Here is a 13398-nt window from a genome sequence, read left to right on the forward strand (position 1 = left end):
GTAGGTGACTTAGGTGGAGGTGGGTTAGGTGACTTAGGTGGAGGTGGGTTAGGTGACTTAGATGGAGGTGGTGTAGGTGACTTAGATGGAGGTGGGGTAGGTGACCTATGTACAAGTGGGGTAGGTGACCTACGTACAGTCGGGATGAGGGATATAGTGGCATCATGGCCTGTTTGTGGAGTGGGAGTCCTCGTCGCCTTAAACACCATGGAACCCTTCATAGACTGTAATAGAGACAAAATGATTGACAATAATGCTTTCTTGTCTCTCGTGTCCGTCTCTAGGTTCGATACACGGGCATCCAAGCTCGATATTGAGCTGTCAATGCTTCGTAAGTATGCATATACACCAGGATCAACATTGCCTCCCTCCCTGTGGCCTGAAACCTCCGGGACAGAACACTTTTCCTCAGGCTCAGGACATACGTCACCCACCAACACATCATGAAAGTATCCTCGTTAGGGGTGTAAGTAGGCTGGTGGATGTTTTGGTCCCCATTAGATTCGTCATCCCTCACTCCACCTTTTGAATTACACTGCTGTTCACCTTCCCCACCTTCTGAACTATCATTATCTGAACTACTGCCACTATTTGAACTACTAGAGCTCCCTGAACTCTCGGTGTCGGAGTGTGCTTGTCTTACGACCTGTCTATCAATTGGGGTGTCCCGAAACTCTTTCTCAACATCGGACATAACAAGACCTTCTTTGACTTTTGTCTGCATTAAGGAACCTAATAAGGTGGTTAGTGTACATTTAACTACCGAATAAACATACTGTGGCTACATAGATTACACTTACATTTTGAGACTCAAAGATGTCTCTTTCGAGTGCTTTGAATGACACCGAGTGGGAGCATGACCACTGTAATATATGAGGAATGGGTACCTTACTCTTTTGAGTGGCAATGTTCCCTACTATTGACGAAAGGATCTCGTACGTCCACACCTAAATCCAAACAACTCAAATTTATAACTATGTTAATGTTAAACCAAAGATAAAGTTAAGTTAAGGAACATCTACCTGGAATGCTTGGGGAAATCCACGGAGCGAGTACTTCACAACATAATTTTTATTTCCCCTCACCCTCTCCTTGTATAAACCAACCTTGTCGTTAAGTGCAGTCTTTAGGGCGTCGAGTGTCCTCTGCCAAATAATTGTACCCCAATCAAGATTGCTTTAGTAGTCTATGTCTTCAACATCGTTAAATAGAGTATGATCTACAACATGTTTTTGCTTGTTTTTATCCATCATTGCAACATCTGTGTAATATACTAGGGTAATTTTCACAGCATCATCGTCATTTTCAAATATCAATTTTTTGTATTCTTCTTCAAGCAAACTCAAGTGGAATGCGTCTGAGGTCGACTGACTGCCAAAGTACCTCGTAAGAAGTTCTTGTGAGGACTCATCACTCCGTCCAACTCGCATAGGAGACCGCCACAAACCAATGATCAATAAAAAGTCGTCCTTCGAAAATGTGACGATCTTTCCTCGGACAAAGAAACTAATTGAGTCCATTCTTGATTTCTTCACTTCCTTCAATAACATATGGTAGATTAGTGGGATGTTGAATACAAGTTCAATATCTAGAAAGCGACCAAAAACTGTTTTCTTGAATATCTCTAACTGCCTTCCGGTATGCTTCTGCTTTACAGTCTTGTTGGCATTGGCAACGTGGGCCAGGCAAGTTACTTGCCCGGGAAACCTATCAATTTCACGAATTTTCAAAGATTTTGACATCTTAAATTACTTCTGCATTGTATGAACATTCAATTTATCAGTTAACAGGTTCGTACTAAAAAATCACTAACAAAACATACTGTTAAAGTCTTGCTAATCTCGTTAATCTCGCTCTCGCAAAACTCGTCCACTATCTTGTCTGACTCTAACTATATCTTCTTCGTCCTCAACCAATGTAGAACACATCGAAACCCAAAATAAAAAACAGACGCGACCAATTAAACCCCGAAACCAGTTATGAACGTGACGACCGATCAAAGGAAACAAACCTAAACAGACGCAACACAACATGGAAAACAAGAATTAAATTCACTAATCCAATAGAGAACTTCGATTACGGCAGTAGAGAACTTCAATTACGACAGTAGATGGATGATGGTTTTGTAGAACGAGATTGAACGACACTTGCACGATAATTTTGAGCGGAGTGGGACGACCGTTGAGTTTAAGCACACTCGTATAGACTAAAGGGAGATTTTGTAATCTCATCTCGTGATGACGTAAGCAGAGGATCAATTAACATTATTTTTTAAAAATATGTCATTTGATATTTTGGAAAAAACAATTGAGTCATCCATACAAATTTCCCAATACACCCTCCCTTGATAACTACCCAATATATGATGCGTTTCTCTCTCATACCGAAGAAGTGCCCGCCAGTATGTGGCAGCAATGAATAATTTCTTCCGTCATTGTTCGTAGGAAGAAAGAGACGTGCAATTCTTTCCCTTTCCGCTTCTCATTCTCTAATCTGCAACAGCGGTCGAGAAGTTTGTTCCAGTTCATCGTTGACGCTTGACGGTCGTCTACAGCGCTTTTCCGGCGGGCAAGAGCGACAGCAACCGTCGCCCAATTTCATCCCTAACCACAAGTTTGCTACTATCCATTTTCTCTCCCTTGAAAAGATCTAACTTGCCCCTTTTCAATCTCACTCGTCTATTACCCTTTGTGGGTCCCTCAATCCGGAAGGGGCTAATCGCTATTTCTTTGAGGTAAGATTGGATTTCTTTATGGCTATCTCTGTTATTGTTTGTTATTTTCTCCAGCAGGGTATACTCTTCAATTTAAGTAGGATTTAGTGATTGGTCTGTCCGTCTTACCTTTGATTTCGAATTTTATTAGAAGCAACGATTTTATATTCTAGGTTTAATGTTCGTTGTTTGATGTATTTTGACTTTATGGTGGGATTTCCCTTCAATCCAATCCCTATGCTTAGCTTGGGATTCAGGGTTAAACGTCTAATGTACTTCCTGTTCTTATGGCATTGTCGGTTTTGATTTCTTACGGTTTTCTGACTTTGGAGAGTATCTAGTTTATGGACGAAAGTTTTCTTGGTTGTGGATCTTTTAACCATTACGTTTTCTTTATCAGCCTTTGGTATTTAGGGTGAACGAGTAGTTAATTCTTATAAATTTTTACTATGAGCTTTGTTGAATTAGAATCTAATCTAACTGAGTAATTACTTGTACATGGTCTCGATTCTCTTTCTCTTCTAAATTTTGGAGATTGTTTTAATAATATCCTGTAATTGGACATTCTACACTGATAGTTTGATCTTTGATGATTATAATTTTCATCTGTGTTTTGATCGGAAATTAACCCTGTTCAGCTGTATATGTAATTTTTGGTGGTCTCTCTTTTTTTGTTCTGTACTTCCATTATTTGGTATGATAGTGTATTTTTCATCCATATTATAATTCCCTCCCTTCCCCATTAGAAGTCTCAAGTTCGTTCAAAAGATCAGTGTGAAAAGTGGAATTGACCGTTTGCACTGTTTCTAATTCTCTGTATAGTTGCGGGGGCTCTTGGATTCAGGACTGCAGTCTGATGTAGTATGTATGGTTATCTCATAGGATTATTCATTGATTTTGGGGTGGATCCTGATTTTTTTGAGGTTGAGCCTTTGTATGTTAAGAGCTTTTTTTTTGGGGGGGGGGGGGGGGGGGGGGGGATGGAAAACTAAGGTTTCCATTTTGAAAATTAAATACTGGATATTTAAGGCATAATTTTCTATTTTGATTTCTTCCATCGGCGATACTCTATTGTTTTGTTTTATGTAATTGACCTAGATAATATGGTTGTGACCTGCGTTTTTGTTTGTGTATATGCCTTTCAAAATTGACAAACTACTGTGCCTCCCGTCTAGACATATCCTTTTCTTAGGATTCTGCCACATTTTCATCTTAGTTGATTTTCCTTTCTTCACAATCCAAATGAGGTCAAAGAGAAGATAATGCTTGTTGAGGATTCTGTGGCTAGAAGAAGAGAAGATGGATCAGTTGGAAAGAATTGTATGGTAGGAGAGTTTGATGGGTGTGTATTGCCTACCAGAATTGTATCTTGAATGAGAGATATATGTAGCACAAGAGTGAAAATACAGTAATTGATTGTGTGGCTATGAATGATGTAAGATATAACACAAAACAGGATCAGAGTAAAAAGGCAAAGATCAATACAGAAGTTTCACCCTTTGGTATAACCTTACTTGAATAGGATATGTTCTGAAGGTTGTACAACTGTCTTTGAGTTCTAAGAAGTTTCACCCTCTTGGTGGCAGCCACTATCCATTCTGGTCATTGGTTTTTTAGAGAAGACCATTCTGGTGATGGTTTGATTGCTATTCTTTGTTTGTTCCTTTCAATTTACTCCTCTACTTCATAATCAGCATGAGCTTGTCTAATGCTAATTTTGGTTTCTGTTTTCCTTTTTCTATCTATTTTTTCTTGTAGTTGTTGGTCTTGTTTATTTCATTGCCCATCTTGATGGTTAACATTATTTATTTCCTTCTAGTTTTTATTCTTGATTTTTTCTGGGAGTTCAACATGTGGGGTGGTGGTTTCAAAACTCCAACTTCTTGATTGGGGTAATCATATATGCTTTAACTAGTTGAGTGATACCCTGGTTAGCTTATTCTAGAAGTTTTAGTATTGCTATCTTTTTCCGATCACTTGAACAAGTGGAGTACTTTCTTATTTATCAGCTGGACATATAGTTAAAACAGTCTAAGTTGACCTATACCAAGTGGTAATGACTTCGATACAACTTTTAAGCTTAAGTATTTGTAAACTGTCTTTTATGTGAAAGTGATCCAGATGATTCTTAGTGATGATGAAATTCAGAATGTTCATGATTGTATCTTCAACGTGTTCTTTATTGACTGTTGGTACTTTTTGTTGTTGCGCATTTAATTTCAAAAGCGTTGTGATATTTTATTGCGAATTTATTTTTCTTAATGTTAAAAGTTAATGCTCTGAAGTAATTTTCAAGAGAAGGTGCATGGCCTGCTATGATATTTGTTGTTTATGATGAACGTTCTCTCGCACCTTGCACCTCACTGTGATGAACTTTATTGCTATACTTATGTGCGGCCCTCAACCCCTACAATAAACAATGACTAATTATCTGTTATTGTGTACTTTTAATCTTTTAACATAGCATCTGCTGCACAACCGCACAGCCATGTCTCGGATTGACGATTTACCATATTCTAAGCCACCAAAACAGAAAGCTTTGCACCAAAAAGCTTCCGCAGCATCTCATTTACAAGCGAAAGATCCCAACGATCGAATTAAGGGGTCTTTTTCAGCACAAACAGCACAGAAGGCCTCCAAAAGAAGTTTGAAGAATGAACCATCCCTAACATTTCAGCAGCCCGAAAGGTCGAATTCAGATTCTTTGCCTGATTCATCTGCATCTGGGAATGAGTACCGTGCTTTAAGAAGAAAATATTTACTCCTGGAGGAAGAGAGCTTTACTCTGGGAACAGAATTGAAAGAAGTTGAAGATGAAGTGAAGACCCTTGAAGAAGAAAAGCTTAGTCTGTTGGATGAACTTCTTGTTTTAGAAGGACTAATCGATCGTTCAGAATTGCAGCTTGCCCAGTCAAATTTACCACAACTTTAGCTCCCTTGTTGCTAATTTTCTACCTTTTGTGATAAGTAGAGCTGGAAAAACATGTATAGTTTTGTTAGGAGCTGCTATGGATATAAGAAAGACTGTTTAACCTTTTAAGCCATTGTAGGCTGGAGGTTAACAAGACAAGAAAGGAAGCTCCTTTAATATAATTTTTCCTCCCCCTTCTGAAAATGCCATTTCTGTAATCTTAAGTTTCATGATTAAATGGGTTAATTTTTATAAGATATGTGGTAGTTTTTCTATTTTGTGCCTTTTTAAGTCTGCAGCAAGAAGAGAGTCTGAGGAAACGAATAAACTCTCAGTCTTATGATAGATAGGTTGAAAACGAGTGGAGAAGAAAAGCATAGCATGATGAAATTTGGTAACTCTTATAATAATGGAAAGAGGCTCTTGGGTTTTCTCGGAAGAGCCCGAAATTTAATCGGCGTAGCGTCCACCACAGTTGCGGCGGCGTTGCTTTCTTCCAGCTCTGCGAGTTCCGGTTCCAAAATCGCGGCTATGGACGATCTTGGTCTTCAAAACCTGAGGACCAAGCTCTGCATCATCGGAAGTGGCCCAGCCGCCCACACCGCCGCCATATACGCCGCCCGGGCGGAGCTGAGGCCAATCCTTTTCGAAGGATGGATGGCCAACGATATTGCGCCGGGCGGACAGCTCACTACCACTACCGAAGTTGAGAATTTCCCCGGCTTCTCAAACGGCATCCTCGGAATGGATCTCATGGACCGGTGCCGCAATCAATCTATCCGTTTCGGAACGCAGATTTTCACCGAGACTGTTAGCAAAGTCGATTTCTCCACTAATCCTTTCAAGATTTTCACTGATTCAAAAGCCGTACTCGCCGACTCTGTAGTTGTCGCCACAGGAGCTGTTGCGAAGCGTTTGTCGTTCCCAGGCTCCGGCGATGCACCGGGAGGATTTTGGAATCGGGGCATATCGGCTTGTGCAGTTTGCGACGGCGCCGCCCCCATTTTCAGGGATAAGCCGTTGGCGGTGGTCGGAGGTGGCGATTCAGCCATGGAGGAAGCGATTTTCCTCACCAAATACGGCTCTAAAGTGCATATCATCCATAGACGAGACGCATTTAGAGCTTCAAAAATCATGCAGCAGCGAGCCCTGAGCAATCCGAAAATCGAGGTGGTTTGGAACTCTGTGGTGGTTGAGGCCTATGGCGACGGAGACAAGGGAGTTTTGGGAGGTCTGAAAGTGAAAAACGTTGTTAGTGGAGAGGTATCCGATTTGAAGGTTTCTGGGTTATTCTTTGCAATTGGGCATGAACCAGCAACCAAGTTCTTGGATGGGCAGCTTCAACTGGATTCTGATGGGTACATCGTGACGGATCCGGGGTCGACTCGGACCAGCGTTCGTGGAGTTTTTGCAGCCGGGGATGTACAGGACAAGAGATATAGACAGGCCGTTACTGCTGCTGGAACTGGTTAGTGGTTTCACTCTCCCTTTTTCCTATGACTTGCTTGTTGTTCCCTATTCTTGCATTTGAATATCCAAAACTTCTCAAATCTAGTTTGGTGTTGATAAAAAGGTTATTGGTACGGTATGGATATAAGGACAAGTAAAGAAAGTCTCTTTGCTTTTTTCTCTTTAGAACTTTGCCCGATCCTTAATTTCTAGGACAATCATGTACTTGTCGTGAGGAGTCGTTGAGGTTAGGCTCGGTGATCAATGAGGTTCATGGAAGTAAGGAAGGGCTTTTAAGGAGAAAATGAGTTTAAGGCATGCAATCAAATATAGTAGTGTTTGGTGATTTTTCTTGAGAACAATAAGGATGTGTATAAGTTGACTTAGACACCCACAAATATTAGAAAAAAAGATTGTAATCAGGATGTGTATAAGTTTACCTAGACACTCACGAATACCAAGAACAAAGATTGTAATCAGGATGTGTATAAGTTGACCTAGACACTCACGAATATCAGGAAAAAAGATTGTAATCAAGATGTATACTTAAGTTGACCTAGACACTCACGAATATCAGGAAGAAAGATTGTAATCGGGATGTGTATAAGTTGCTGACCTAGACACTCGCGAATATTAGGAAAAAAGATTGTAATCAATATCGAACGAGAGTGAAGTTATACTTATTTGGTACTTTAGAGTTCAGATATTTTAGAGAGAACACAACCTCTAATCTTGAAAATGATATTTGCAAAACAGGGGCCATATCTTGACATAAATTTGGCATGTATGAATAGACTTGATTAGGATGGCCCTATCTGATAGCAGTTTTATGTTATAAAGTGCTCCGGATGAACTGGTTTATTGCGTTCTTTAACTCTATTCTTTAGGGTTTTGCATTTTGTGTTTAATGACTTGGCTTTGGTCTATTATTCTTACTAGGCCAATTACTTACTTTCAAATTGAACTAAAATTCGGTTTCGGTCCTATTTGATAATCATTTGAGTCTCGTTTTGTAACAATTTTGTTTTTAGTTTTCACGTTTTTTTAATTTATGCTTGTTTCTCTAAATTCTATTATATGATTTTTCACATTTATTGAAGAAATATTTGAATTCTTGGTCAAATTTTAAAAACAAAAGCAAACTTTTAAAGTTGAGTGGAAAGTAGATAATAAAACAAAGAAATTTATAGCTGGAAGTAGTTTTCATAAGCCTAATTTTCAAAATAAATCTGAGTGAAAAATCAAATGATTATCAAATAAGCCTTTGCTTTTTATAAATAAGCTTTTAAACACTATTTCTATCTATGAATATTTTGCTGTCAACTGATTTTTAAGGATTTTTTAAAATTCAAACCAAATTTTGAAAACTAAAAAAAATGGTTAAGAGTTCAATACGAAAGGATGATCCAACCATTGGAAAAAGTGGTAAGAAAACAAATACTTAAAAATTAAATAGTTATCCAATGGTGTCTTAGATTTCACGGTCTGTGTTTTCTTCTACAAGTCTTTCTACGTTTGGATTTTGTCGTCTTCCTTCGGATTCGTATTCTCATTTGTCTTTGTAGTCAGTTTCTCATTGGAAGTAATGTCTAGTGCATTGGCTATGGTTATTGTTTGGGGCTGATTCAAGATGTTGAAATGATGCAGGTTGCATGGCTGCTTTGGATGCAGAACATTACCTGCAAGAGATTGCTTCTGAAAAGAGTAAACTCTAAATTTTGATCATGTAGCTGAGATTTTTGCATTAATGGATCCTCAATAATTCAAACACTAAACCCCATTTAAGTATTATTTCATAGGTACAATCCTTAATGGTTCTTTTGATGGATTTGATTTATATGGTATTGAAGGTGTTGTTTAGTAGACAATCTAGAAAAACATAATAGAGTTATATTTCATGTTTTCAGATATATGTTTGGTAGCAGATTCAGAAATTAAATTCCAATTTGAACCATTTTTCAAAATATATTTAAAAATATATTTAGTTACTTACTAAATACTGGGTTAAATATAAACTATTACCAATTAGTTTATGAACTCGTTCATGTTAATTTTTTTTATAATTTTTTGTAATATCATTAACATATATATTATACATATTTTAATTTAACAAAAATAATTGAGTTCATAACATGAAATGCTATATTTTGTTATTGTTTTTATTATTTTAAATATAATCTTGTATTTTAAGATGTTGAATTCAAGAGTTGGATGCATTAAAATATAAAAAGTTAGCTTTCAAAATTCGCATTATTTGAATCACATCATCGTAAAACAGTTTTCAAAAATAGAATTCAGATTGTCAATTAAATGTATGTTTATTGAACTTAATGAATTCGAAAATATAAAATAGTATTTGAGTTGCCTGCTAAATATTATCAAAGCTCACATCAATAAAAATAAATAAATAACTCTAGGGATCTAATAAATTTACTAGAAAACAGGAATGTGTGTGAGGCTTGTTAAAAGGGAAAATTGAAATAAAATTGTTATAAAACTATTTATAAAAATATGGTTATTTTCAAACTATATATAAAAATATGGGTTTTTTCTAATGTGTCAAGTCTTCAAAATTCGACCAACCTAGGTCAAATTTTAAAGATTCGACCTTCATATATTTTTTTTTAATTTTCTATTAATTCGACATTTTCTTATTTTCTTATTTTATTTAACTTAACTCTAAAAAGAACAAATTAAAAGAAAATAATATCTCATAAAAATTAAAAAATGTAAATTAAAATATCTCATTTTTATAAAAATAATTACAAAAATCAATGTGTCACAAAAGGCGCATATCATCAATTTCGAGCTGGTTGTCATCGTCAACTTCGAACTTGAGGGTGCTCTGGTTCTTCCTGATATTGCTCTGGTACCTCTGCAGGCGTTTCATAATATAATTATTTATTATGCTCTCCACAACATCGACCATGTCCATACACATATGAAGATGAAGGACCAGCTTCTGAGTCATAATGTCTTGAACTAAATGCTGGCATCATCATCATCAGACTAACATAATTAGTTTGACTCTACGTCTGCATCACAGGGGCAAGAGGAACAATAAGTATATTGTACATATAATGTATCTCCTTCATATAGCTTTGGTTGTCACTGCATATAACAAGAACCTAATTCAGATCATTTGCAACATCACGGAGTCTACTATTGTTCGATCTCTTTGAATTATAAAACAATTAGATAATATTTAAAATAAATTTAAATTAAAAATAATTAGATAATATTCATTCATTTACCAGATGATCCACAGCTACTCCCGGACGAGTGACGTAGTGCCTTGTGATATTATTATACCAATGAATGTAGTCTTGAGTGACATCCTTGTCAAACTGTTCAATAGAAACCCCCACTGCAATAAACCTTGCACGATAGTGCACGATTGTCATCACACTACCAAATGTGCAACTTTTTCGGACCAATCTACAGTTCTTAAGTCGATATCATGCAATAGGGGTTTAGTATTACAAGACAATGAGTATAAAATAGTCAATTTGGTTCAGTGTTAATGTACTTGATCAGGTTGAAGCAGATCAAACATGTATCTGTACTGGCTGACTACATGTGTAGCTGTCCTAGTCACACAAAATTTGTCTCTCCACCTAAATTTTTAAATTGATAATTTAGATTCTAAATTAACTAAATCAGTGATATAAACATTAAATTGAATTAAAATAACATTTCGAGAACCGTAGGCTCGTCCAGCTAACTGAGCGTCATTGACATGTTGTATCTATGGAGCCATTGTTGGAAATCGCTCCCAAACCCATAGTTGCAAAAGTATGAGAGTCCCAGCTATCTCACGAACCTCAGGTCTTGTTGCTTTGCATAGTTGTCTATACAATCATGCCAAACAGGCTTCACCCCACGAATACGCCCCACATCATAGAGGTTAGCTAATAGTGGCAGGAACATCAAATAAACAAAATGACTTGATTTGTCGGAAAACAGACTTCCACCCATCATTTGTAGTATATATGCTCGCATATAATCTTATGACGGTTTCCTCGTCTGCATCATCTGCGAGCTCACGAAATTGTGTCCCTAACCAAATACATAAGTTAGGATAACATGGCCTCCAGTAAGCGTTTCTTTCACTCTCCACTCTGCACGTGTTTCAGGATTGGCCTACTTAACCATATACAACCACTTGGGTAACAATTTGTAAGACCAATCCCAATCACCGAACACTTTAGTAACGCTTTTCTTTTGCCCTCCCGTACACTATGATCAGGAACATGATATCCAAACTTTGATTTGATATCAGATTGCAACTGTGCCATGCTGATAGATGGTTTTTCTCTTACGGCATCACAGAACTCTAGTGCAATCATTGATGAATCCAATTTTGCACATGACTTTGACTCAGTTCTGAATAAAAACATGTACGTTGGTCTTCGTACTTAGTGATCTCGAACAAGTCATGCGATTTTTTCTTTATTGCACGAAGTCTTCACTTGGTGCGATTCTACAACCTCATATGGTGCATGATATTTAATAGCAAAATATTTGACCGCTTGTTATAACATTTATTTTTCTTGACAAATCATCCCTTTATACAACTTGAGTATTGTCAACGTCCACAGAGGCTACAATTGGGTTATGTTCTCGAATGTTATTTAGTACATTCATATCCAAATTGTTGAATGTATCTAAAGGTAACTCATGTTCACGACCATCGAAATCCAACTCTTCAAATTCATCGTCCGTTTAAGTTCTGAAATCTCTATACTGGTTGTTAGCCGCTATATCTTCATTATCACATGACGATACAACTGACTCCGGATAGGATCAATACATTCAGTTGGATCTTTAAATTGACTAAATGGTGCATTCAAGCTTATATCCAACCCTATCCTATCTACATTTACATACAAATGCACTAAATTCGGCAGTGACATCGCAATTGAGAACATCAAGTTCATAATTTGTGCATTCGGAATAGGGAATGACATATACCTTATTAATCCTAATGGTTCTAGGTTAGGATGTCTATACATTATTTTTAACTGATTTGTTCCTATATCTACACTAAGTGACATCCCAACCATTTCAATGAATTGTTCAAATACAATTTAACTGTTCACATTTATGTTAAAACCTCCACTTGGTGATTAGTCATAGTCAACTCCATCAATACCATCAATCATATTACCATTTGTAACATAAATCCCAAACATTATCCGCCATTTTCTAAAAAAAAAAAAGACAAATAATACATTACTAATTGTTCTACTAATTATCAAACTTAAACAAAAACAAACCACAATAGAGATCACAATAAGAAAAATATATAAGAAATATATTTAAAAAATCACAATAAGGTAAACTTTTTAAAACTATTATTTAAACATAACAATAAATTAAACTTTTTATAACTATTTTTAAACCTAACAACAAATTAAACTTTTTAAATATCATAAGAAATTTATACAAAAAATCACAAAATTTTGTATTAAACTAAAAATATTAAAGTTTTTAAACTATAAACATCAACTTTTTAAACATTACAATGAGGTAAACCTTTTTAAACTATTTTTTTTTCAAATTTAATATAAACAAATAAAATAAACTATATTTTCAAAGTTAATACTAAAAAAATCAAATATCATAAGAAATATATTTCAAAAAATCATAATAATTTTGTATTAAACTAAAAATATTAAAGCATAAACATCAACTTTTTAAACATAACAATAAACTATACTTAAATACAAACAAAAACAAACAAAATATAAATAAGATTAACATGTTGGTATAACATAATATAAATGAGATTAACACTAATAATAGCTACTAAGATTAACACTAATAGAGAAAGAACTACTAACATCAATATGTAAAAATTAGTGAATTCAACAACTACTAAAAAATTAATATGATAGACCTACTATATATAAACTAGTAATAAATAAATAATAAATAAATAGTAAACTCACAAATTTAATAATGGTTTTTTACTTTTTCCCCCCAAAGTGACAATGATCTCTCTTTTCTTTGTTATCCGACAACAAAAACTATGAAAAAAACAAAATATTATGAGAATATGGATCGACAACAAAAACTATGAAAAAAATATTATGAGAATATAGGATTTTTTGCTAACGTTACCTTTTTTGTTCTTTGTTTCCTAAACAGCAACAAAAACTATATAAAAAAAAAATATAATAGTATGAGAATAGAAACAAATTTTATAGTTATTTAAAAAAAAATGAAATTTTGTATAGTAAAGTTACAAACCTCACAATTTAATGGATGAATATGGAAGAAGAAGAAGATTTGCCAATGAAGAAATGAAGAAGGCAGAGGC

The 13398-nt window shown here is 35.6% G+C and overlaps 2 protein-coding genes across 3 annotated transcripts; both read left to right on the forward strand.

The window, feature by feature from the left end:
- Positions 1-2758: 2758 nt before the first annotated feature.
- LOC120073026 (uncharacterized) lies at positions 2759-5899 on the forward strand. Its single transcript, XM_039025593.2, has 2 exons — positions 2759-2792; positions 5178-5899. Exon 2 carries the CDS (start codon positions 5202-5204, stop codon positions 5643-5645), a length of 444 nt encoding a protein of 147 aa, XP_038881521.1. The 5' UTR covers positions 2759-2792; positions 5178-5201; the 3' UTR covers positions 5646-5899.
- A 64-nt stretch (positions 5900-5963) lies between these two features.
- LOC120073025 (thioredoxin reductase 1, mitochondrial-like) lies at positions 5964-8897 on the forward strand. Of its 2 annotated transcripts, XM_039025592.2 has the most exons (2): positions 5964-7092; positions 8721-8897. In XM_039025592.2, the coding sequence occupies exons 1-2, from the start codon at positions 5964-5966 to the stop codon at positions 8786-8788; spliced, it is 1197 nt and encodes a 398-aa protein (XP_038881520.1). In that variant the 3' UTR covers positions 8789-8897. The 2 variants fall into 2 exon arrangements, with proteins under 2 accessions (XP_038881520.1, XP_090168500.1); XM_090312374.1 differs by lacking the exon at positions 8721-8897 and having other exon boundaries at positions 5964-7191.
- Positions 8898-13398: the final 4501 nt, after the last annotated feature.

This window comes from Benincasa hispida, chromosome 3 (genome assembly GCF_027475165.1).
Source record: "Benincasa hispida cultivar pf3 chromosome 3, pf3_genome.v1.1, whole genome shotgun sequence".
NCBI classification, from domain to species: domain Eukaryota; kingdom Viridiplantae; phylum Streptophyta; class Magnoliopsida; order Cucurbitales; family Cucurbitaceae; genus Benincasa; species Benincasa hispida.